Source organism: Electrona antarctica (genome assembly GCF_951216825.1).
Source record: "Electrona antarctica genome assembly, chromosome: 4".
In the NCBI taxonomy this organism is placed as follows: domain Eukaryota; kingdom Metazoa; phylum Chordata; class Actinopteri; order Myctophiformes; family Myctophidae; genus Electrona; species Electrona antarctica.
This window is the reverse complement of record NC_136809.1, coordinates 35,876,308-35,902,141: the sequence shown is the minus strand read 5'-3', so window position 1 is coordinate 35,902,141 and position 25,834 is coordinate 35,876,308. Positions and strand designations below refer to the sequence as shown.

General features: G+C 42.9%; 1 protein-coding gene across 1 annotated transcript in view; it reads right to left on the bottom strand.

Moving 5' to 3' along the window:
- The window catches only part of cacna1ab (calcium channel, voltage-dependent, P/Q type, alpha 1A subunit, b), a gene marked incomplete at its 3' end in the record, with an annotated part of 234,655 nt that extends 209,048 nt beyond the window's left edge, over positions 1-25,607 (bottom strand). Inside the window, exon 1 of the mRNA XM_079498401.1 lies at positions 25,420-25,607. Coding sequence (XP_079354527.1) covers positions 25,420-25,592 — 173 coding nt within the window. The 5' untranslated portion in view covers positions 25,593-25,607. The remainder of the gene's footprint in view (positions 1-25,419) is intronic.
- Between the last annotated feature and the right edge of the window lie 227 nt (positions 25,608-25,834).

Here is a 25,834-nt window from a genome sequence, read left to right as displayed (position 1 = left end):
CTGATGGTAAAGTCCTTTGGCTATAATAAAAATCAACCATTTTGATTGCTATATCCATGATACTGCCCAAAGTGCCCATTTTCCGGCACTTGCTACGGCACATAACGACTCTCGGTGTATATATAGCACAATGACATTCCAGAATTCTTGCTCTGTGATTTCTGTCTGGGCGTTTCTCCCTGAGTTTCGCAACACTACCTGCCTTTTTGCTGACCATCGTCGAGGCAATCTGTTGCCACGCTTAGAGTGTGACTCCAATTAACCCCCCAGTCTGTCCAAGGCCTCATCGAGGCCCGTTATTGGCCATGGTATTTGTCACAGGCACCATGTCCACAAACACCACAAATAAATATTCCCAATCGAGCTACGTCAGTCACATGGACGCTCTCATCAATTACAATAGAGAAGAAGCCAATAAAGGACTTCACTTTGTCTTTTTTAGTTGACTGTTCAAATCTCCTGCAAGGTCCTTGATTCTCTGTGCCACACAGTATTTCTTGACAAGCTGATATTACAAAAAGCCTGTCTTCTCCGGCGGGCACACCAGCTCAGCTGCCGTCAGCATGCATGCTTTGATGAATTCCCCCTCAGAGTATGGCTTCGACGGCAGCAGCCTATTTTGTAGGAAATAATATAGCTGGCCTTGACAGCTCCATCATGAGTCTCTCGACTTTTTGTGAACAGTGATTGCTGTTTATTTATTTATTTTTTCAGTGCTTCTTCAAGCTGGTTTAACCTTTGCGTTCGAAGTCAGGGGGTAGGCGATATGGTGATAAATATCGTCGAGACGATACACTGTCTCCACGATATGCCCTTTCAGAGCTATCGCATATATCGTGATACAGTCAATGCACATTCTATGATTTGCAGTTCAATTTATACTTCTGTAGAATGACGGTTTTGTTCGCCAAAAATAATAATAATTTTGGTCTAAATGGTCTGTTTGTTACACATTTTTCTTTTAGTTTTTGTTGCCTTGTAGGTGGTTGTATATACTGTTAATTAACTTGAAAAATATGCATGAAAAAATATTGTGATAATATTGTGTATTGTGATATTGCTAGTTATTTACTTGTCCTATGTTTATTGTGCGATGCCGCATAGTGTCTTTTTGATATGGTACTTTTCTCTGTAACTAACTATTCTTTTCTTTGACATCATTCTGAACCAGAACCACAGCAGCTGACCAGGCTCAGCCTTACGGCCCTTTTAGAGGGCATGCAGCGTGCAGGTGCAGTGGTGGAAAAAGTACTAGTAAATGTTTTCAAAATGTGATTGGGTAAAAGTACAAAAACATCGGCATCAAAATGAAAAAAGTAAAGTAAAGTAAAGTAAAAGAAAGCCCACAATGCACCGCATCGCGCTGCATTGTGGATCGGCTATTTTCAAATGGTCAAAATGTATATAGGGCTTAAGTGGTTAATGTATGTTTTGTAATAATAATCAAAAAGTAACTAGTAAATCTGAAGTTATGTCATATACAAAATGCCTAATAAAAACAGTATTAAAAAAAAACTAGTAACTAAAGTTTTCAAATATTTTTCGTGGAGTAAACGTACAATATTTGCCTCTGAAATGTAATTGAGTAGAAGTAAAGGTACAGTAAGTTATACTACAGTAAAGTAAAAGTACCTCAAAATCGTACTTAACTACAGACAGTACTTACACATTTAATGCCAGGCATTTCTTTGGGCGCCCTTTTACCAGTGCCAGTCAAAAACTACAAAAATCAAACCTGTGTGAAGTGAGGGGCGCTAATACAGTATATTAAAGTCTAACTCATGTTGATTAGGTGATGTAATGGTAATGTAAAACAAACGGTGCAAACACAAACATTAAACGCCATTAACAATAAAGAGACAATATGTAAATGTTCCCTTCATTGTCAATGGCGTTTACAAAACCAACATTGAACTAAAGACAAACATTAAACATGCGTATAGGGGGGGCCCTCAAAAAAGGACCCAAAGAGGACCCTGTGACGCGGCACTTGAACCGGAAGTATACGCCTACGGCGACGCTGTGTTGATCGCTCCATCGCATCCTTCACTGCACGAAAAACACTCATCTGCTAACCGGAGCCTCGCTCTAATTCCTTATTTAGTTCCTAACATCGTGCCTCACCTCATATCACCTCATCTGAGCCTCAATTCAGAGATAAATGCTGCCGCTAATCGTCGCCATTACAGGAGTCAATGGGAGCCGCCATCTTGGTCAGGACAAAAACACGGAGCGGATCATTGCATATCGATGCAATATCCCGTCAGTCAATTCGTCACCCCACGCCTCCATATATGGTCACGCATCGTTACATCACGTCTAGTCACCCACGTCTCCATATATGGTCACACATCGTGACAGAACGGCTCCACCGTCAGAGTCTCACGGAGGAGGCTGTCGCACTTGCAAATGAACTAAGTTGGTACAACACATGGATCTCCATATGTGGAGCTGACTATCATCACCTGGATCTCCATATATGAAGATCACAACACTGACCTCATCAAACCCTGGATAGCCATGCATGGTTTGATGTACTAGATCTGCATATATGAGCCGGCAAGGAACTCTACATCTGACCTCACTGACTCCAGATTAATAGTTTAACTCCTGATTCTCAACTGTGCCGTAGCGCTGTTGTTTCGGCGTGACCTCGCCCTTAGGCGTCTTACTATAAAGACAGTAAAACGTACATACGATTATGGCTCGAAATGTGTTACTGCAAGTAAATGTATACTAATCACAGATTGAGGCTTTAACCTTTTGCTTTTATATGAAATATAGAATATCCGAGACCATTAGGGGTTTTGAATGTGTTGCTAGTTTGACCACATCAAAATGCTCTCATCCTAAAATAATAACCGACGATAGCTCTCAATGCTGGTAGATATATTTTGTAGATAGGCTATTTTCGCTGTGCAACATTCTTCCATAGAAGACAAGCTGATGTCTATGGAATCCAAATGACTGGAATCAGTCGTGGAGACTGACAACTTCAAATGCATGTACACAACTAGCTGCGACACAGAAGGTGGCACAGACAAAAAAAAAAGTCATATACTGCAATGTAGAACTAACTAGTAAAACTACAAAAGTATTGGCATCAAAATGTACATAAAGTACCAAAAGTAGAAAGTACTCTATGTCACTATGCAGAATGTCCCGTTTCAAATGAAAATAGCAGATGTGAGCTTGTAGATCGGCTATTTTCAAATGGCCGATAGGGCTGAAGTGGTTAATGTATGTTTTGTAATAATAATCCATCCATCTTCAATCGCTTATCCGTAGTCGGGTCGCGGGGGCAACAGCTCCACCAGAGTGTTCCAGACTTCTCTTCCAGAGCAACATTAGTGACTTACTCCTGGGGGATCGCGAGACGTTCCAAGGCCAGTGAGTCAATGTGTTTCCTCCAACTGCGCCTTGGTCTGCCCCGGGGTCTCCTCCCAGTGGGACGTGCCTCAAGGACCTCCAAATAGGGAGATGCCCGAGAGGCATCCTAATCAGATGCCCGAACCACCTAAGCTTCTCCGTCCTCCCCTCACTCGTGAACAAGACCCAGAGATACTTGAACTCCTTCACCTGGGGTAATGCCTCATTCCCTACCCGGTCCAGTGAACCGGTCCAGTGAGAGCTGAAGGTCTTGGACCGATGGTGCCACCAGGACCACATCATCTGCAAAAGGCAGTGATGCAACCCTCACCAAGCCGAATACCCTCTCCGCCACGACTCCGCCTCGAGATCCCGTCCATGAAAATCACAAACAGGATAGGTGACAATGCGCAGCCCTGGTGGAGGCCAACCCCCACTGGAAACGAATCCGACTTACTCCCAAGCACACGAACACAGCTCTCGCTTTCGGTGTACAGAGATTGGATGGCCTTAAACAAGGTCCCCCTCACCCCATACTCCCGCAGCACCTCCCACAGAACCTCCCGGGGGACCCGGTCATATGCATTCTCCAAATCCACAAAACACATGTAGACCGTATATGCATACTCCCAGGCCTTCTCCAGGATCCCTGCAAGAGTATAGATCTGTTCAGTTGTTCCACAGCCAGGACGGAATCCACATTGCTACTCCTGAATCTGAGGTTCGACTATCGGCCGGACCCTCTTTTCGAGCACCTTGGCGTAAACTTGGCCCTCTGGTGGTGGTGTGTCTAATGGCTGCAGTCTGCTCAATCCTCTGCAGGACTCCTTATAAGGAATAGTCTGTCATGCCGGCAGACTGAGGCAGACTGAGGAACAGACAGTCTTTTGACCTTGCAGCTTGTTTGCGTGTGAAGGATTTTTGTGTTATTTTATTTATTTTAGCCTACAAGTTTAAGTTTCCAGTTTTTTGGCATCCCTGTAAAGGAAGAAAATAAACAACTTTAATTTGACACCTGAACCAACCTGGAGTGGACATTCTATTATTTTATTCAAACAAAGCACGCGTCTTATAGTGTTTCAGTCTGCCCATGCAGTGGCTCATACAAAGGGAGAAAAGTGTTTTTCAACAAACGGATAAGTGGTCACTACAGTGACATTCACAGCAAATGGTCCAGCTGGCTGGGAATGGAACTGCATGGGGCCTTGCTGATCAGGGCATTGATTGTGCCCATGTGCCCTATAACCACTTGGCATTCAGAAGTGACTGTTTGCTAGATATGTGTAAAGCTGCTGGTGAAAATCTTGTATTAAACTGCAGTGTTGATGTTTTTTTGAGTGGTGCAACCACTCCAAGGAACAGCAATGTCCGTCCTAACCTATGTGACTATGTGACTATGAGTACCAGTAGGGGCAAAAGTGGCGCTGTTGTGCCAGAAACAGAGAGAGAGAGATAGTGTTGCACTGTTGCCTGCTAATTACACAGAGAGAGAGAGAGAGAGAGAGAGAGAGGCATTATTATTAAATTATTTATTTTATTTACATGTTTATTTGGGAGGGACAGTGCATATTAATGAACACCACACATACAATGCACGATAACAAAATATATATTTATATATTTATATATTAAATATATATAATATATATTTTTTGGGTCTGAGAGGTAAATCTCATCAAATGGTGGTCTGTGGCTCAAATGCCGAATAAATAATTGATGTGAACCTTGAAAAAGGTTGAAAACCATTGAAATACAACGGATTTAGCAAGAATGCTAGTTTCCATCCGTGTGGGTCCCCAGGATGACATCAATATGCTGTATATGATGTTTTGGAGAGACATTGTTGCCCCACATGCTGCATTCAATATGAGACCCTCAGCATAATGATGCTGTTTGGATGCTAGTGGGGGTGGTGGGCCCATGCAGCACTTCACCGGCATCCGCCAGTCTCGTGTAAGTAGTTTCTGGTGCTTCTGGTGCAGCGTCAGGTGTGGCTAAACAGGCAAATCATATACATTTTCAACTATTTTCATTTCAAGGCCTATTATTTATTCGCCGCTTGAGCCACGGACCACCATTTGATGAGATTTTGCCTCTCAGACCCAAAACTAAAGAATATTTTGTTGTCATTGGATAAGATTTTCCATGCTTTTGGCAAATGTTGATCAAAATAACAATTCTTCTTCATTCTCTAATTGTGTAGACTTCTTGTAAATGAAGTAATGCAGATGTTTAACAATAATTTAACTCTTGAGCGTAAAATGAAACCAAATGGACCCGTACAGGTCCATTTGGTTTAATTTCAAGCTCTCAAGAGTAAAAGATGTATAATGTCCATTTGGTTACCAGCTCTCCATCATTTAGCTGGGGACCACCTGGAACCGCCTCACGGACCACTGGTGGTCCCCGGACCACTGGTTGAAAACTACTGATTTAGTTCATCCCAGGGGATCGATGGGCTCACCCAAACTATGGGCAGACTTGAGACTTGACCACACACATACAGCACAGCCTTGCTGGGTCTGCTGCTTGCTACGTGTTTAACTGAGTCATAAAGTCCTTTATAAGTAGTACTGTCTCAGCTTTGTGTGAGGTACAGCTTTACTGCACATTGTGGGCTGCCAGGTGCTGTTCAGAATGCGTCTGAGGCAGCGCATGTGGGAGCCATTGAGCTTTATGTTGATGCAGCAGGCTCCTCCAGGAGTCACTGCTGTACTAGAGCGGTCCAGGACACTGCATTGCTACAGCACTGTTTCAGGAGTCACTGCTGTACTAGAGTGGTCCAGGACACTGCATTGCTACAGCACTGTTTCAGGAGTCACTGCTGTACTAGAGCGGTCCAGGACACTGCATTGCTACAGCACTGTTTCAGGAGTCACTGCTGTACTAGAGCGGTCCAGGACACTGCATTGCTACAGCACTGTTTCAGGAGTCACTGCTGTACTAGAGCGGTCCAGGACACTGCATTGATACAACACTGTTTCAGGAGTCACTGCTGTACTAGAGTGGTCCAGGACACTGCATTGCTACAGCACTGTTTCAGGAGTCACTGCTGTACTAGAGCGGTCCAGGACACTGCATTGCTACAGCACTGTTTCAGGAGTCACTGCTGTACTAGAGCGGTCCAGGACACTGCATTGCTACAGCACTGTTTCAGGAGTCACTGCTGTACTAGAGCGGTCCAGGACACTGCATTGCTACAACACTGTTTCAGGAGTCACTGCTGTACTAGAGCGGTCCAGGACACTGCATTGCTACAGCACTGTTTCAGGAGTCACTGCTGTACTAGAGTGGTCCAGGACACTGCATTGATACAGCACTGTTTCGTCGCCGGTAGTAAATATCACCTTTTTTCGTTTCAAATTAATTTTCAATTATTTCAAAACAATTATTTAAAAACAATTCAAAAGTATTTCAAATCTAACAATTTGCATAAATATGAAAAGAAAAAATTTAAAAATTAAAACAATTTTCATAAAAAGATAATATTTCACTTGCGACTCCTGTCGCAAGTTGATGATGTCATATGTCCATGTGTTTTCTAGCCCTATGGAATGTATGGAATGTTTGTGTAAGACGACAATCTACACTATAGCCGAATATAGGAGGGGCTAGCTCCCCTCAAAAATAGATGCCTCATTGGCCGCTGCAGTTCGTTTGAGCCATGTGTATCAACGTGAGGGCGAATGTATGCCGGAAGTGCGGAAGCCATGCTGCCACTAAAGTGACTACTGGATAATCACAGCACGTCTTTTCCGGGACATGTCAGACCCGAACGTCCGCTCTGTGACGCACGCGGAAGCTTCTTTGAAGCACTAGTCTCGCATTGACAGACTGTTGCCTCTCGCAATAGTTGTCTGGCTACGCAAGACCAGTGAAGCACCAACGCGGAAGCTTGCCCTCACTTTTGCAGATAGAAGAATGCGTCTACCTTTCTATGTCTATGGTTTTTGTTTGTCAAGACAGAGGCAGTCTGAGATCCGCGGCCTCTCTCTAGGTGCACAAAGTCCTCATGGTCAACCTACAGTTCATTCAAGTGCATTAAAAAAAAAAGATTTGTTTTTGGCTTTTCTGCCTTTATTGATAGTATCAAGTGAAGACTGACAGGAAAGAGGGAAGGGGAGAGACTCGAACATGCCAAAGGCCAAAGCCTATATGTGGCATGTGCCTGGACCACTTGGCCAGCGGGCGCCCCAACTAAGTGCATTTACTCAAGTAACAGTACTTGAGTAACAAGTTAACGGCCACTGTGTGGCCATAGAGGGTGGTTAGCTGCGCCAGCCAGAATTGGTCAGATTCAGTCACTTTCACTTCCATTGTCCTGGCTCACAGAACGCCATTGTACGATACTTTCACCAGAAACATTAATAACATTAATAATTATTTCCATCGCAATGCGACTAATGCGTTACAAATGTAATGCGCTATAATGCGGTAGGTAACCAGTAAGGTAACTAGTTACCTTTTCCCATCCAGTAATGCCATTATAGTTACTGTGCTTTACCTGCGTTACGTTATGTGATCCAACTGAACCGTTTCCTCCTGCGGAGTCTGTCATCTAACCAGTAACCATGCATCAAACTTACAGTTGATGCGCTCTCACAGTAAAGCACATTGCACAGCAGAAAGGGAAAGTGGAAGAGAGGATAGTGATGATTGGTTAACACAGGTAACATTCCAGGGTAAGCCAATCAGAGACAGATTTGGGGGGGTCTTGCCTTATGGGGAAAATACACACAAACCCTTGCAAAAACACACACACACACACACACACACACACACACACACACACACACACACACACACACACACACACACACACACACACAAAGACGGCAACACAACAGCGGCAGTTTTGCAGCTTGGAAATATTACCATTATTTTGAATTTGTTGAGATAAAGGTGGCTAAAAATATTGTGGTAAAATGTGAAATCTGATTCTGTAGGCCTATATATTTATATATTTCATAATAATTGCTACAATGAAGGAGTTGTCTTTTCTCTTACTCTGCAACAGAACAACCTGCACAATTTCCCTTTCCGTGATGCGATTGACCAATTACAGAGCGCCCACACAACCTGCCCAGCACAGAAAAAAGTCTGGCAATAGTCATGTCTGTCTGTCTGTCTGTATGTATGTTTGGGGTATGAACAGCTGCAATACCGCTGGGTGACCTAAAGTGGCACTGTTGAGCAGCCTAAAAGGGCCATTCACACTGAGCACTATAACTGCAGCCAGCCAGCCAGCGGTGTTGTTGAGCAGCCTACACCGCTCAGTTCACACAGGTGTGATTTTTCAGATTGCTGGCCCCGTCTTATCACTGCTGTATATAATTGAAATCAAAACTCATTTTCGAATGAAAGAAAAAGCCATGACATTTTTATTTCAGGTATATATAGTTTTTATATTAACGTTATATTATCATTCAAATCGTAATGTTTTGCCAATTATTTGTGGGGCCTACTTGCAGTACCCTGGCGGCGGCCCACGGGTTGGAAATCACTGTTACAGATATTCAGGCCAGTGGGTGGTGATTGCCTCGGCTGCGTCATCTCAGAACGACCCGCAGGCAGTTGGGCTGAACTTTGGACTCTGCTCTTAGTTTGGGAACACTGAAGAGCTTTTCCATCCGGCCCCGTCCGGACATAGATCTGCCTTCTGTGGCAGATCCGATAGTCATGTAATCTGATTGGCCTAATCTGCTGAGAGTGTATATTATATGTATCTATCTGTGGATGGGAGGATATGCAGACAGCTTAGACAGCAACTGGAGCCCCGCAAAATGGAATGGCTTTTTAAATATAGACACGGATATCACCACTGTTATCAGTTTTATAAACTTGAGTCTACCTGTGTGTACTATGGGGGTATGGGGGGGGGGGGGGGGAGTGGAGAGAGAGACTGTAATTTATTCTTGTCTATGTAATGAATTCAAGGTTTAGATGCCTTGGCAACACTGTCAGATTCACGCCAAAGGGAAATGAATTGAATATAGAGAAACAAAGAGAAAGACAGAGAAAGACAGAAGGTTTGGGTGGAGGGGTTATACATGCTCACTTGGCGCTGGGTTTGCGTGACTAAAGAACACCCACTTCCGAGCTTCATTTTAGCCACATTAACCCCGGCGGTCCTATTTTTGGGCATGTCATTATGCAGAAATTATACAAGGCTTAAAAGGGCATGGAATGAACCCTAGGCTGATTTTGTAGTTTGCTTTTCCTGTTAAAAGCTGCAGAATGGTGAAAACACGGAAGGCTTGTAAGCAACACAGCTGTATCTACAGTAAGCATATACATTACCGTAGCCATACCTAATTAAATCAATGACCGTACTTCAATGATCAAAAAGGTCAGCTTTATGCAGCGTTGCAGCCTACATGTTTTTATCCTGCAGTAGTTTTTAACCTGGTTCATGAATTTAAAAGAAGACATATAACTTGTTTTTTGATGTGCACAGTACATCATTTTATTGGGGCATCTAAACAGTGGCAGGTATCGTTTCTGCAATACTTGGCATGTTCAGAAACATACTTTGTGCTCTTTAGATACGTCTATCAAATTACACATTGTACACACATCGAAAAGCAACACAGCAGACCACAACGTGTTATATGTCTTATTTTATTTTCCAGTAGCGATTATTTTACAAAGGTCTCAATCGTTGTTAGTGTTTGTTCATATATGCTTGTCCACTCGACTCCAATGTATTCCACCAGATTTTCAGCAGCAGTTTGCCACCCGGTCCCAGTGTGATGAATCTGCCTGTTCAAAATGCAGGGTAGAGAAAATTACATTTGACGACCATTCCTCGTCAGCTTCCTTGATCAGAGATGATGTATACCGATTGGTGTATGAGTTGTTTGGGCAAACTATCTAGGAGTAGTAGCAAAAAGCGTGTTTTGAAGTAAATGCGATTTGAAGTTTGGCCTACTGGGAGAGTTTGACGCCGATCAGTCCTGCAATGTCCAAGATTAACTGCACACAGGCAGACAGATAGAAGGACAGACACGTCACACATGGACAGGGGCGAAAACATTAATCTCCTCCTCCTGGCCTGTCAGCCTGGCGTAGATAATAAAGAAGCAACCATGCATGTGGGGGAAGGGGGTGAGAGCTGAGGAACAAAGGTTAGGGCAAGACGTCAAGATGATAGAAACTGTGTGAAAAGGAAGTGTGCTGCAGATCTATGGCTGTTTTGAGATGAAGGCAAGTCAGCTGACATGGTAATGACGAATTATGGTATCTTGAACCAGAGAATGGCTTGATTTATTGACTGAATATTTTATCAAAAGTACAGGGGTACGATTATGCAATGATGTTAAAAGGGCCCTGATGGCTTGTTTCCATTGTGGTCCTATGTATTCAATTCATCAAGGCTAGCATAGAATAATGATGCATGTGCGTGCGTGCGTGCGTGCGTGCGTGTGTGCGTGCGTGCGTCAGGGACTGTCAACCGAAATGATGCTTTGACCGACTGCAGGCAGCTAAGCTGACAGACAGACACACAGTCACATGGGCGGTGGCGGCTCAGGAGACAGAGCGGGCCATCTGATTCCTGGTTCGAACCAAGGAACGTAGAGGAAAGTTTGTCGATGTCATTTTCTCTATATGCAATTCCATCCGGCAGATGGAATTGGTAAATGGTGCATTTATATAGCGCCTTTATCCAAGGCACTTTACATATATTGATGAATAGGCAGGAGAAGGGCGCCCACCAATATTAATGAGGTGCCGCTTGTGCATTACATTCACCCATTCACACACACATTCATATACCGATGGCGTGGAAACCATGCAAGGCACCAACCAGCACATCAGCAGCAATTAGGGGTTCAGTGTCTTGCTCAAGGACACTTCAACACTAACTCTGGGAGAGCCCAGGTTCAAACTGGCAACCTTGCAGTTACCATCCGGCCACTCTACCTCTGAGCCACCGCTGCCCCAGAATTGTCACAATTATTGGCAAACTGCTGCCGAAACTCTGGTGGAATACATTCAATTCAGTCAATGTAGCTGAGTGGACAAACATATGAACAAACAATATTTCTGAATGATTGGGACCATTGTAAAATAATTGCTTCTAGAAAATAAAAATCACACCCGGTTATCATCGTACATCATCATGGCGTGAAAAAGACACTATGCCTATTTGCTCAGACACTATATGACGTAAAATTCTCCATTCATTGTCAATGGGAATTTAATGTTTGTGTAGGACAAAAAAAGACACTAAGCCGTTTTGCTCAGACACTATATGATGTAAGATTCTCCATTCATTGTCAATGGGAATTTAATGTTTGTGTAGGACGGGAATCTACACTAATAGCTGACTATAGGATGTGCTAACGCCCCTCAAAAAAGACATAAAACACATCATTGCATGCTGCGTTGCTTTTCGATGTGTAGACTTTACTATGCAATTGTATAGAGGTACAAAGTACAAAGCACAAAGTACGTTTCTGAGCGTGCCAAGTATCGTGAGACTGTCCACCGTTTCGTCTTGCAACCAAATCTCACAATACCTACAAAACAGAAACGATACCTGCAGCTATTTAATAAAATGGTGTACTGTGCACATCGAAAAGCAAGTGATTAGAAAACCAGCTGTGGTATGTCTTCTTTTATATTCCTGATCCAATTATATGACGCAATCTTTCATAAATAGTGTTTGTTCAAGAGCTGATCCAGCTTGCTCCATCCACTGCCATGTATTTCATCGAACTTCCGGTGCCAGATTTGCCACCCATGAGCGTTATGCATGGCGCATCCCCTACGTCGAGTCATGTGACCACACGACACACGTCCCTCCCTTTAATTACGTTCCTTGGTTGGAATCCCGGCTCCTCCTGGGCGTATGCTGAAGTGTCCTTGAGCAAGACTCTGTGACGGAACCGTATAACTGCTCCGGATGAGCAGGCTGCTTGGTGTCTTGCATGGTTGCCTCCACCGTCGGTGTGTGAATGTGTGCCACTTAAAAGAACACATAATATGAAACAGTCTGTGAACTGGTGAATGTGAAGTACATTGTAAAGATTGAAGTGGCTGAAAAGATTAGAGAGAAAAATAAATGCAGTCCATTTGCCACTTACTTGAAAACGGAGATCTAGGATAGAGATAAGGATAGAAAGAGAAATGGAGAAAGGAAGAGCAAGGAGTGTGTGTGTGTGTGTGTGTGTGTGTGTGTGTGTGTGTGTGTGTGTGTGTGTGTGTGTGTGTGTGTGTGTGTGTGTGTGTGTGTGTGTGTGTGTGTGTGTGTGTGTGTGCGTGCGTGCCTGCCTGCATGCATGCGTGCGTGTGTGCCTGCCTGTGTGTGTGCGTGCGTGTGTGTGTAGGTGGGTGCATGCACGTGTGCGTCTGCATGAGTGAAAGCGTGCATGCGCGCGTGCCTTTCAGCCTACATGGGAGTGCGAGAGTGACAGCTGATGCCAGAGGAGTGACACTGATGCGCAGTCCGTTTAAAAGGATGCTTACAGTAAACTCCCCTCAGCTTGTATTAGTGACATGTTGGTTTCCAACACTGTCCATCACACAGCTCACTGACAGCTGGGTTTAACTGCACTCCATAGACCAAATAGGAAACCAACATGGACGAAGGGAGCCTTGACGTCACCCGTTGGTTACTACAGTACCAGTGGTGGGTAAAGTATTCACATGGTTGTACTTGTATATATATGTCCCATAGGGTAGGTACCCTCACAAAAACATTCAGTAATCCTGGTCTCTAAACTACCTGGTCGGAATAACGTGTTCCTTCCACGCGCTATGTCCGGCCGGGGAAACTCTCACCTGTCAGGTGAAAAGAAGCAGCTTGGACTCCTCATGCATAGAAGGAAGCATGAGCTACCCCCCCCCCCCCCAGGTTGGCAGAGGAAGTGTAGCGCCCAGGATTACATTAGATAATTGACACTGGGTCTTAATACTCACGTTACGAGGAAATGTCCGGAATTCAAAATGTACCTGCAAAGATAGGCTAAAACTTTAGCAAATTGTACAAGGTGCAATTTGTAAGGTGCCAGAGTGCGCGTACACATGCACGCGCACATGCATGTGCAAAATATAGATTTTTTTTTCTTTATCTAGGTATTTTTTAACCTAAATTTAACACAATCAAGGGCGGCCCGCCCATCAGAACACAATAGGAGACGGTCACGGCCACACAGCCAACTCAAGGTACGGCCACTGAGCCGACTTGGGGACCCAACACAAGCACAACACAAGAGATGGTCACGGCCACACAGCCAACTCAAGGTACGGCCACGGAGCCGACTTGGGGACCCAACGCAGCTCCTCCAAGGAAAACAAACAAATGAACGGAGCTGAACGTGAATCCCCCCCACCGCCCACCCCTTTTTTTCCCTCACTGTATATGTTTCTTTTCCCTTTTTACCTCCTTTATGATGAATTCCTGTTCTGTCCTTTGTCTATATAGAAGTGTCTATTTGTACGTCTCTAAATGTTTTTGATGAATTGAACATTGTGGACCCTATTGGAAACAAGTGTAATGCTTAATTGGGTCGTCCACTCACAGTTAACAGCCTTTGTATTGAGTTTGTGCTTGAAATGTACTGTAATTCTGCAAACTAATACATTTTTCAATCAATCAATCAATGACTCCTGAGCCAGGCTGTAAAGTCGCCATGTCGGGTGTCTTTGCGCGATTTCACGTTGGCAAGTTAGTTGACCAGTCAGTCCTGTTAATAACTTAACTCATTTGTTTTGAAAACAGAACGCCTGCTGTCCCCAAGGCTAAACTGCAGTTAAACTATTGCTTCATAAAAGTACATCTTCCATTATTCCATATGCAAGATGAACAGATGAAAAAGTCTACACTTGATTTAGTTACGCACTGTCATAACACAGGCTTGATGATGTGTCAAGGTCCCATAGTCACATATTTCCTCTCAAAGCAGGCACGCATTTAAAAACTAGAAAAGGTGCCCTTCTGGGCACAGGTCTCCACCAGGAGGATAGGAGTGTGTGTGATGTTTAAATGTTTAGGAGTAATATAAACATGTTTTTTTGTTTGTCTGTTTCTTGCAACAATTTTCTTCATTTTGTTGAGGAAATGCAGAGCCAGATCACTCATAGCATCTCTGAGGATAGAATTCTGGATGAGCAGGACATGTGCAGAATTTTGTACAAAACGGGATAGGCCTACTCCTGAAAACTTTGGAAGCCAATCTTAGCTAATCAGTGTAGAATCTGAGAAATCCAACAGGCTCGTCTTGATCACATGACTACAGAGATCATGTGTACCGATTTGCGTGAGATTTGGATGAAATCTGTGCGACTAACATAAACAATGTGTTTTGCAGAAATCGGCCTCATGGTGGCACTATAACCGGCAGATGTGGAGGGATGCAGGGAAAATGTTTTTCCATGGTCTCTAGGGAGTGTGCATACATAAGTTGTCGATGCAGTTATAGGTAAAAACAGGAATTGGCCTGTTATAGCACCACCGTGAGGCTGATTTGGGAAAGAAATAGTGGCATGTCGTCCTCGGCCTAGTGGAAATGTGCGTGTATAATTTCATGGAAATTGGACACTGTGTTTGTGATTTGTGGCATTTTGTTCGAAACGGACCAATCATGTGAGCTTTGGAAGCCAATCTTAGCCAATCAGGATGGAAGATGGGAAATTGTGCAAATCTGTGTTGATCACATGACTATGGAGATAGTGTATACCGAATTATGTGATGTATGGATAAAATGTGTACGAGTTATCTACAGAAATGAAATGTGGAACACCCCTTCCCCACTGCTAAATCCCCAAATAGTGTATTTAGAATGCTCGAACGAAAATGGAGTCCTTAGGGCTATATCTTGCGCCGACGGCTGATTGGAGTGAGTACAGTAACACCCTGTCACACAACTTGAAGAGTCTTACGTGTCATGCATTTATGCATGCACTTTGTGTTTGGTTGTTGTCTATAGCCTTCTGCTGTCTTTCTCTCTGCTGCCTGTCTTTCATCAATTCAGGTCCTGATTGGTCCACCCAGTCACATTCCACCACCAATCAAACTCCACCTCACGACCTAATTACTGACTTGTGCCTTTTGAGTTTTGACACATGTGGTTATCATTGTGTTTGTTATCATTGCTTTTGCACAGGCATAGTGTTAACTTCTGTCTGCAACTCCTGTTACAACGTGTACAGATTGTTGTTAATAGGAATGTAATCCAATCCAATCAGTGATGTAAAGTAACCAAGTACATATACTTTTTCTCCACTACAATTATTTGAAAACTTTAGTTACTTTGTAGATTTATATTATTATTACCCTATAATATACTTTTCGGCTATTTGAAAATAGCTGATCTGCAAGCTCACAATGTGTCGCGATGCAACACATTGTGAGCTTGTAGAACTGCTATTTTCAAAAGATTTGTATACAAGTTATACATTGGAAAACTTGATAATGAGTGCTTTATACTGTTGGTACTTTTAGTACATTGTGATACCAATACTGTTGTATTTTACTAAAGTAAATTTGGAATTCCGGACATTTTCTGTACATTGCAGTATTGATACTTTTACTTACCGCCCGGTAAGTTAAAAAAAATGCACGTACTTCTTCCACCACTGATATCCACTCCCCAATTCCCACGACGATTTCAACCTATTCACGCCCAAACCACAGTCTTTCTCGGCTTACTGTGACCTCTAGGAAGACAACAGCAGTAAAACAGCAATCGATCCCCCCCCCACCACTCAGGGTGTTGGTCAAGGTCTTATGGCGTATTTTATAACTAATAGCCTGTTTGCTTGAAATTAATCAGGACCCAGTCAATACATTGCTTCAGTTTTCCATTGGTTGTGGTTTACATGCAAACTGCAACACATCATGTTCATGAGTTCAGACAAAGCTTGCGGCAGGGCCCTGTGTCAGATGGTAGGATGGCCAATCCATCAGTCCATCCGGCTGTCCAACACTTTGATTTTGCTGACCACATGACCTTTCTTTTAGCGCCACCCCTTAGGCTAAGATTTCAGGGCCACCAATAATTCACCAACCAAAAGGACCAGCGGAAATACACAATCATGGACCAAGGCTATACAGCCAGCCAATAAGCATGCAGGTGGGCATGCATGGCCTCCTGCCATGTGCCAATCAAGGCCAGGCTAGAGCTCAAGGGAAGATGACTAAGCAATGACACCCCTCAGATGTGAAGAAAGCGCATTGGGCCCCAGAGCTTGTTCTGAATGCCTATTATTTGAAAGGCAGCCCAACATTCACAATTCTTCTATGGGCCAGAAAGCACTGCTAAGAAGGGAATTTTTCATTCAGAAAGACAGAGTGTGCAGTTAGTTCAGAGAAAAATATTTGAATGTCCCAAGTTATTTTTTACAGAAGCTCCTTGGAGCACAGGGACTCTCGACGTGATGGCCTGCCCTACATGGATGCAGATGACCTGGCCTTTCAGAAACAACACCATGGCCGTCTTGAGATTAATAGCAGCAAGGCTACAGCCGCTACACTCCTGGCAACAATACCTAAGCTAAGCTTGTTTATTGCTGCTTTTTTGCAGCAAGAATTTCTTTCCTCATAAAGAAACCAGCAGGTATGGCTAGTAATTTCATGCAATTTAGCCAATGGCCAATACCTGTGCACCCATTAGCTATACACAAGATGTTCTACCAGGATCGGTGATGAGGCGTCAGCTTTTAAATGCAGACAGGATCATGGTGGTGTGTGTGTGTGTGTGTGTGTGTGTGTGTGTGTGTGTGTGTGTGTGTGTGTGTGTGTGTGTGTGTGTGTGTGTGTGTGAGAGAGAGAGAGAGAGAGAGAGAGAGAGAGAGAGAGAGAGAGAGAGAGAGAGAGAGAGAGATTTTACTGACTGGTTGTTCTGCATAAAGTTCCTTTGTAATTTATCCTGATTTATTGTGTGTTGGATGTATTGTTTCTGACTGTATTTTGTGTATTGTAACCTTCAGATGACTAAAACTAAAGTACATTTTATTCAAAAGACTACTAACTAAAACTAAATCAAAATTAGCTGTCAAAATCAATGCTACTGTACAGACACCTGACTGGAGTCCTGAAACACATATTCCAACACCTCCCTGAGCCAAGCAGTGGTTCAAAACCACCCACCCACCCACCCAACAAAAAAAAAGCTACATTGTTTGTCTGAAGCCAATGAGGTCAGTCCTGTGGCACTGACCTCAATGGTCCTTAAAGTCCTTAAATATATATCAAGTCGCGTCTCCCTGCATCACTGGACACAATGCAGCCAGTTTGTGTATCGCTCGAAGAGGTCCACAGAGGTTACAGTCTCACATGCCCTCCATCTAGCCCTGACTCGCCTACGCCAGACAAAACACATAAACAAGAATGTGTTTCATAGGCTTCTTCAGTTCAGCCTTTTAATAGCATCATCCCTCAGCAGCTAATAGGAAAGCTTGACCCTGCTGGCACTCAACACCTCCCTCCGTATAAACTGGCAGATCCCAGTCGGCACTACAGCAACAGCACTATAGCAGACTCCTGCTGAACACACAGTCAGGCACACCTCAGGGCTGTGTGTTCTAACCCCCTGCTGTTCATGCTGCTGACCCATGACTGCACCTCCAGATTCAGTACAAATCACATCATTAGGTTTACATGTGACCAGTGGTGGAAAAAGTACTACATTTATTTTACTTACTTTACTTTACACTGCACGATATTTGCTCAGATTATGCTGTCGGAGAGCTTTTTTGGCGCTCGCCGACAAAACCCCTAATCGGACGCACGATCAGGCTTTGATCGTAGAGGTTTTGCTCGCTGTGTGTGAAAGGCTCTGTGAGAAGATACATCGCCGATAAAAGTGCTCGCCAATGTCTTCCCGAGCATTTCTGAATATCTAGCAGGTTTGATATTTGACACTCTCGCTGACTCGACATCATACAGTATGAATGTGGTTGCGACGGCACTGTGTGTGTGTGTGTGTGTGCGTGCGTGCATGCATGCATGCGTGCATGCTCGCGCACATACGGAGAGACGCAGAGAGACTATTATTGAATGAAAATCAAGATTTAGCGTCCTGTCTGCTCTACATTTCACCCTGTGTATTCAAAATTAATTGAAATAAAAAACAAATGTAGCCTATATATCTATCTGGTCTGGATCGCATCTTGGTGAACTCTTGCAGAGTGTGATCCCTAGTCGGAGATCAATCGTTTAGTGTGAAGACACAAAGATATAACACAAAGATATAATGACAGCCGATTTAAAAAAAAAGAATACATAACGATCTGATGACTCCCCGACAACTTTAAAAGTCCTACAGTTTTTAGTGGCCATTACACTACGAGACAAAGCGTAAAAACGGTATATGATTTAGCGTTTTTATAGCAATACGGAATTGAATTTGAAACTAAACGTGTTTTTGTGAAGCTCTGCCAATTCCTCACTTTGTACGACAGTGTTGAAAATAATAGTGCGGCGGATAACCAAACCAATTGTGCATTTTATGACTAAAGCATGAAACTTTCAGAATATCATCTACACACCCCAAGGTTTGATTTCAGACGTGGAACCACTTTCTGACTGACCTCTGGTGACCTTGAGGAGTCATTGACCTCAGAATTGCATTTTTGCACGTTTTGCTCCATTATTTTCCACTATAATAATTTATTATGTTTGTTAAATGGAAGTTTTGTTCTAATGAATGACAAATTAAACCCCAATAGTCTACAGAGATGGTGAATCATGTCAACTTTTATGATATACATGTTATGACATTGTTATAACATTAAAAACATCTAGGAGAGAGAGAGTGCGGAGAGAGAGAGTGCGGCGGTTAAGCTCATGGAAGGTATTGTGCATGTTATGACTAAAGCATGACACTTTCTACAGTGTTTCTATATACCATGAAGTTTGTTTTTAGACGAAGAACACTTCTGAATTTACATCAGGAACTTGTCAGAGGCTGTACACATTTCGGGCTGTCAAACCATGCTAAACCCATAAATGTTGTTTCCTTTAAACTTTTATGATTAAAATGTCATCTATAGGCTAGCAGATGAGGCTTGTTTGCAAAAAGTTATATGTTGGACAATTTGAGTAATTAGCATAATGAGCAAATCAATTGCTTAATGAGCAAATTAACTGGAAATGGCTATCATTTTGCATCCATTTAACTTTGAAAGGTGACTTAAGAGTCAAAGTCTATGTTTGTGATATCCAGAAATGCATCTGTTATTATGGTGAAGTCATACACCCTTTCTTCATTAGCATAATTGGCATAAATTATGTAAAACATAGGTACAAATTAGGAATTAGCTATACAGTGTTATTGCTTTTAGTCAACATATCAAGTTTGTTTTAGAGTCTACATCTATATTATGTTACATAAATTAATCTCTTGCCATAACTAAATTATGAAATTGTTCCTCATTTGCATAAAGTATATAATAATTCGTCTTTCGGCCTATTTTATCCAGTGGAGTGACGGGGCAGCAGTGGCTCATGAGGTAGATCGGACGTCTTGGAATCTGAAAGCAAGGCATGATGCACACTCTGGTGTCATGCATTGGCTGCATTGGAACATTGATGAACATGTCTGTGATAAAAGCAGGCATCGAGTGTTATCAGATGCTTGTGCTTGTCCTCCTTCCTGTTAGGATGTCAATGTGATACTGTCTCCTTACTCTCCTACCCCGTGAGAAAGTACCATGCCTACCTAGTCTCTCAATACAGTTCCTGTTGGAACTTCTACAACCCATTCACAAGAAGGATGGCCATAGCTGAATGAGCCACCTGGGAAACAGAAGGTCCCAGGTTCAATTCCAGGCCCCGGCAATGTGTCGAGGTATACATAAGCAAGACCCTTAATCCCCAACTACCCCCTGACCTCAAAGGTCTGACGGCCTTGAGCAGCAATAACCTAATTGAAGCGGAAAACAGAATTTTCCAATATGATTAATATAAGGTCTAATACACAAAGATGAAGACACAGAATATGTAGAGGCTGAAGGAAATGAGGAGAGAGATGATGAAGATAGTGGTAAAAGACCATTGAGTGTGAAGTTGTGGTTCTAAGTGAACTCACTAGTGCTCATTATGGTAAAATTTTTGTCCACTCAGTCTGTGTCTCAGAGTAGGGCTGTGGACAGTTCAGAGACTTGCCTACCGGTGACATTGTCGGTAGGCAGGTTTGTTCATTTCGAACATTTAAATGTTTTAATTTGATTTTGTATTAATGTGAGAACAATGACTTCTATAATAGCTAACTTTCCAAAAATATAAAGTCTTCAGTTTATATTAGCTTGGATTCTCCAACGATGTCACTGGTAGCAAGTGTTATGACAGAAATGGTACCATATTATCTCCCAACATCTCCTTAAACTCCTGCCACCTGGTAGGAGGTTTAAGAGTATCCAACTCTTACTTCCCCCAAAACGTATGAACCCTGAACGCTCGCCATATACTGCCCCCAAAATCATGAGATGAATAGGGCGTACAGTAGCATTGGCAGCCATTTTCGGGTTCCATCGTTCCAGACCCCATTGTTTTTTTCCCATAGAGATTTCTACGAATATTTATATAAAAGATGAATAAGCCTATAGAATCAAGCCATCCAGGACCCTACTGAATCATGACGATAAAACATTTGATTCTGTGATTTCTTTTTAAATATTTAATTATATAATATACTATTAGCCTTTATAATATTTGTTTTGAGGTTTTTCACAGGATCCTGGATGGCTTGATTACATAGGCTTAGAATGATTGATATATATTGTTTGGAAATCTCTATATGTGAAAAATGAATGGGGTCTGGATGGATGGAACCAGAAAATGAATGGAGTCTGGATTACAATTTACAATTTAGGCATTTAGCAGATGCTCTTAATCCAGAGCGATGGAACCAGAAAATGGCCACCACTGCTATGCCCTATAGCACCTTTGAATATACTGTAACAATATTCATTGGATATAAAAACCAAACAAACTCATCAATCAAGTCTTTCTGTATTTTTTTCTTCCATAACTTCATTAAAAAAAATTAAGACCAATACAATAATGTTAAAATAACGACAACTATCTCTTCTGTGGTTCTTGCCATTTTTTACTCTTCGCTGCCACAAGCTCCTGTGCAGCTTTCTTGGCTTTGACCATCTCCTTATACCTCTTCATACAGTCCTTTTTGTAGCTCTATGAAGAGCTGCATCTTTATTTTATTGGGCTAGCACTGTAGAAAGTGTCATGCTTTAGTCGTAAAATGCACAATACCTTCCATATGAGCTTAACTGCTCTCCTAGATGTTTTTAATGTTATTACAATGTCATAGCATTTATATCATAAAAGTTGACATGATTCACCATCTCTGTAGACTATTGGGGTTTAAGTTGTCATTCATTAGAACAAAACTTCCATTTAACAAACATAAATAATTATTATAGTGGAAAATAATGGAGCAAAACGTGCAAAAATGCAATTCTGAGGTCAATGACCCCTCAAGGTCACCAGAGGTCAGTCAGAAAGTGGTTCCACGTCTGAAATCAAACCTTGGGGTGTGTAGATGATATTCTGAAAGTTTCATGCTTTAGTCATAAAATGCACAATACCTTCCATATATGAGCTTAACCGCCGCACCAATATATAAGCTCACAATGTGTCGCGGTCGTGGATGCGATTGGTTGTGAGCTTATACATAGATCTGCTCGTTAGAGCATCGTATGACGGAGCATACATTCACATCTTTTACTAAGCCACGGTATTTTCAGTCCATTTCAGAGACACGTAGGGAGGGCTGAAGGACGAAAAAACTGACACTGGCCAAGCCAGCCGAGTAAAATAATAGTAAAATGTAATGTAATGGACGAAATGGCCAGAAGCCCATTTTAGCAGGTAAACAGTCATCAACCGGGCAACCCTGGATCAAGTCCTGTGAGTAGCTAGGTAACAGATAAGACCATTAAGCTCTAAAGATATGAGGAACAGAGGCAGAGGAGGGAGAGAGAGAGACATGGAGATTGGCAGGGAGAGAGGGAGATAATATTCCTTATAAAAGCAGTTGATTTGCTTAGAATGAGACAAGGAACAAAGGAATCCTGACAAATTATACTCTGGGAAATGAATAAAAAACTTGTAAACAATGTAAAAATGTCCCATACTGTTGGGCGAGCCGTTCATAATACAATTCAGGTATGAAGCCGCGAGCTGCATACATTTCTTCCCGGGCCGCATTTTGCCCGCGGGCCTCACTTTGGACACCTCTGCTCTATACTATCACCATCAATACTAACTGGAGATCAAACCACTTCGATTTGCCAAAGCCTTGTTTTCATCGAAAACATTTAAAACTTTATCACCCCACCCAGCATTGCAGTCTTTGGTCTATCAACTAAACTAGACCACGCGAATTCTGTAGGATTGGACAGGAGATATTTGTTCCAAAGTGAGATTAATGCTACTCCATTGAAATGCTCGCTGTATACTGTTTTTAAAACAAACCACAAATACAACAGCCCACTTTTGAGAGCTCAATGTGCTTTCATACACGGTAAAAGGCCCTTTAGACGTACTGCATTATGGCCTATCTTGCATTACTGTACAGAATTTTGCGAGTGCATTTTACAGGGACTGTGTGGGAACATTTTGACTTTTTCCGTTGAAGGTGATGAGTGGTTTGTGAGTTAGCTTCAGTTCCCTAGAACTGTGAGACATATTAGAGCCTGCCTTTAAAAAGATAATGCCTCATTTCTCGCTATCGTTACATTTCCCACGATGCCACGTTGGTTGGTTGGTTCAGCAGACTGCTGACGCATGCTGCGCTGCACTGCAAGAGCACATTTTGGACCCATACAGTTGGGTGCCACCGATATTGTCCCTTATCATTTGACCCATTTAGGCCTGACCTCAAAATTTAAAAAAATCCTTCTAAATCCTCCAGTTTTCTGAAATAAATATTTTCACGATTTTTCAAAAATAGCAGACCTACAAGCTCGTAGCGCGCCACTCGGTGGCGCGCTATGAGCTTGTAGATCTGCTATTTTTCAATAGCTAAATTATAACATGATGTTTAAAACACCAAAAGGGGTTCCCGCCCAAAATGGGTTAACTGTCCTTTTGCGCAGATCACGCAAACCTCAGCAAAAAGAAAAGGACAATATCGATGGCCTCCAACTGTATATAAGTGACTGATGATGACTATACGGTAATCATCTTTGTATGTGTTCAAAACTTGGCCTTTTACTGGTATTTCTGTGGCACCACAATTATGCCTTGGCTCGCTTCGGATGAACATTTGACTGAAACAAAGCACCTCGGAGCGCTTGATAAATGACTCTGCAGTTGTTAGTCCTTTAAAGTTCTGTAAGGAAATGTACTCGTTAATGAAATAATCGATGAAAGAGAATGGATGAGTAATGTTTCGGAGATGAAACCCTCGGTATGCCGGCCCTGCCCTTTGGTATCTCCTCCTGTAACCCTGGCAGTGGTGGAAAGTAACAAAGTACATGTACTCAAATACTGTACTTTAGGTACAATGTTGAGGTAAACTTTTGATTTACTGGAGTATTTCTGATTTTCTATACACTATACTTCCACTTCACTACATCTCACCCCACCACAATTATTTGACAGCTTTAGTTACGAGTTATTTGTAGATTTAGATTATAATTACAAAACATAGTACATTAACCACTTAAACTTTTTCTATTTGAAAATAGCAGATCTACCTGTACAAGCTCACAATGAGTCGCGATCCGACGCGTTGCGGGCTTGTAGCTATTTTCAAATTACTTTTGTACACGGACGGGTGCTTTCACTTTTGGTGCATTAAGTATATTTTGATGCCAATGCTTTTGTACATTTTGATTGCCGGACTTTTACACATTGCAGTATTGATACTTTCACCTAAGTACACAATTTGAGTACCTTTTCCACCACTGAAGCCCTGGTCCTTCCCTCCTCCCATCCCCCACATAGGGCTAGGATATACTGTATATTGACGACTGTGTTTCCGCATGAGGGGCTGTGATTCCAAGCAAATCAGACAGGCTCCTTCTGATAAATATCTAAGATGACGGCAACACATTTCAGCTCATATTTGACTCTATACCAAACACAGAGACGGAAACAGGGACCCCTGCGTGCTGTGACCTATTTTCTATCAACACCCCTTGAAGCCTTGAATTCATGCATATAATGTTTTAGTTTTTGTCACATTCCGAAATCAATAATTTGATGCCCGGGACATCGGTCAATAGGCTCAGTAGGAGACTCTTTGAGTCTCTGGACCCGTCAACTAATTATTGACTAATCAAAAACATCTCCATGAATTCAAGGCTTCATAGTGTGTGTAACTTATACACAATAAGTATTTTTTTGGGTGAACTACTCCTTTAAAGCTGAATGAATAAAACGTTATTTTAATACATTTGTACAGTAGAATATGATAATACAACACGATAATACAGCACATCTGCAATCAATGAGGTCGTCTCCCTGAAATGTAGATCTTAGTTTCGAGTAGGACACATGTTATTACCGCCTGAACCTCACGTGTGCAACATCCCCCCTGCATTAGTCTCGCAAATGCTTTCAAATGCTTCCGTCAAACGCAAACGGAGCAACGGAAGCTCTGATCATCAGCAAGCGATAAAGCGGAAGTGAAGGCTCCTCCCCACTTCTGTTTCATCTTTACAGTAACGCAAATGTATCCTAATATAAATCGAAATAATTTAAGCATATATAGCTTGCTGCTTACCAGAAATAAAATGATGAAAAAAGATTTTAAAATATATTTTCGTTACGGAAATGCCAGCTTCCTGACTCAGATTTCGGGAGGTGTAGTTCTAGACTCTATATAGTATTCGGAGATTGTGGAATCGTTTTCTGGCTACGCGAGATTACCACTGCATGGCCAATTAAAAAGTTGGATTAATTGTAAATTGTGAAGTCCACATATACCAGCTCTGATCTGACAGTGTGATAAAGAAGGTTACCGGGGAAACGGTTACGGTTCCAAAATGTGATGGAACCGATTCCGTTTCCACAATATTGGAACCAGTCAAAAACAAAATAATGAATAAATAAATACATAATAGCCAACTCACTCCCACTGTTTCCTCCGGGCGCGCGGCGTGTTGTGCAGCTTGTGCGACTCGTGCGCCTTGATGACGTCACGGTAGTCCACCAGGCCTCCTCGCCGGTGCACCGGCGCGGGGGGATTGACCAGGGGCACCAGGGGGTCATTGCTGCTGCTGGTGGTGGTGGTGGAGGTGACCATGGCCCCCAGGGACCCCCTAGCACCACCCCCGCCCCCTCCCTCTCCCCTGCTGTCGTTTCCGGCGGCTCCGCCGCCGACGAAGGAGGGCACCTCGCGGTACTGCTCGACGCGCACGTCGTACACGGCGTGGTAGTAGGTGGGGTGGGCGCACACGCTGCTGCCGCTGGTGGGGGGCGGGCGGCGGGCGCGGCGACCCCCCTGAGAGGAGGAGGGGGAGGAGGGGGGCCACACGGCCGAGCCGC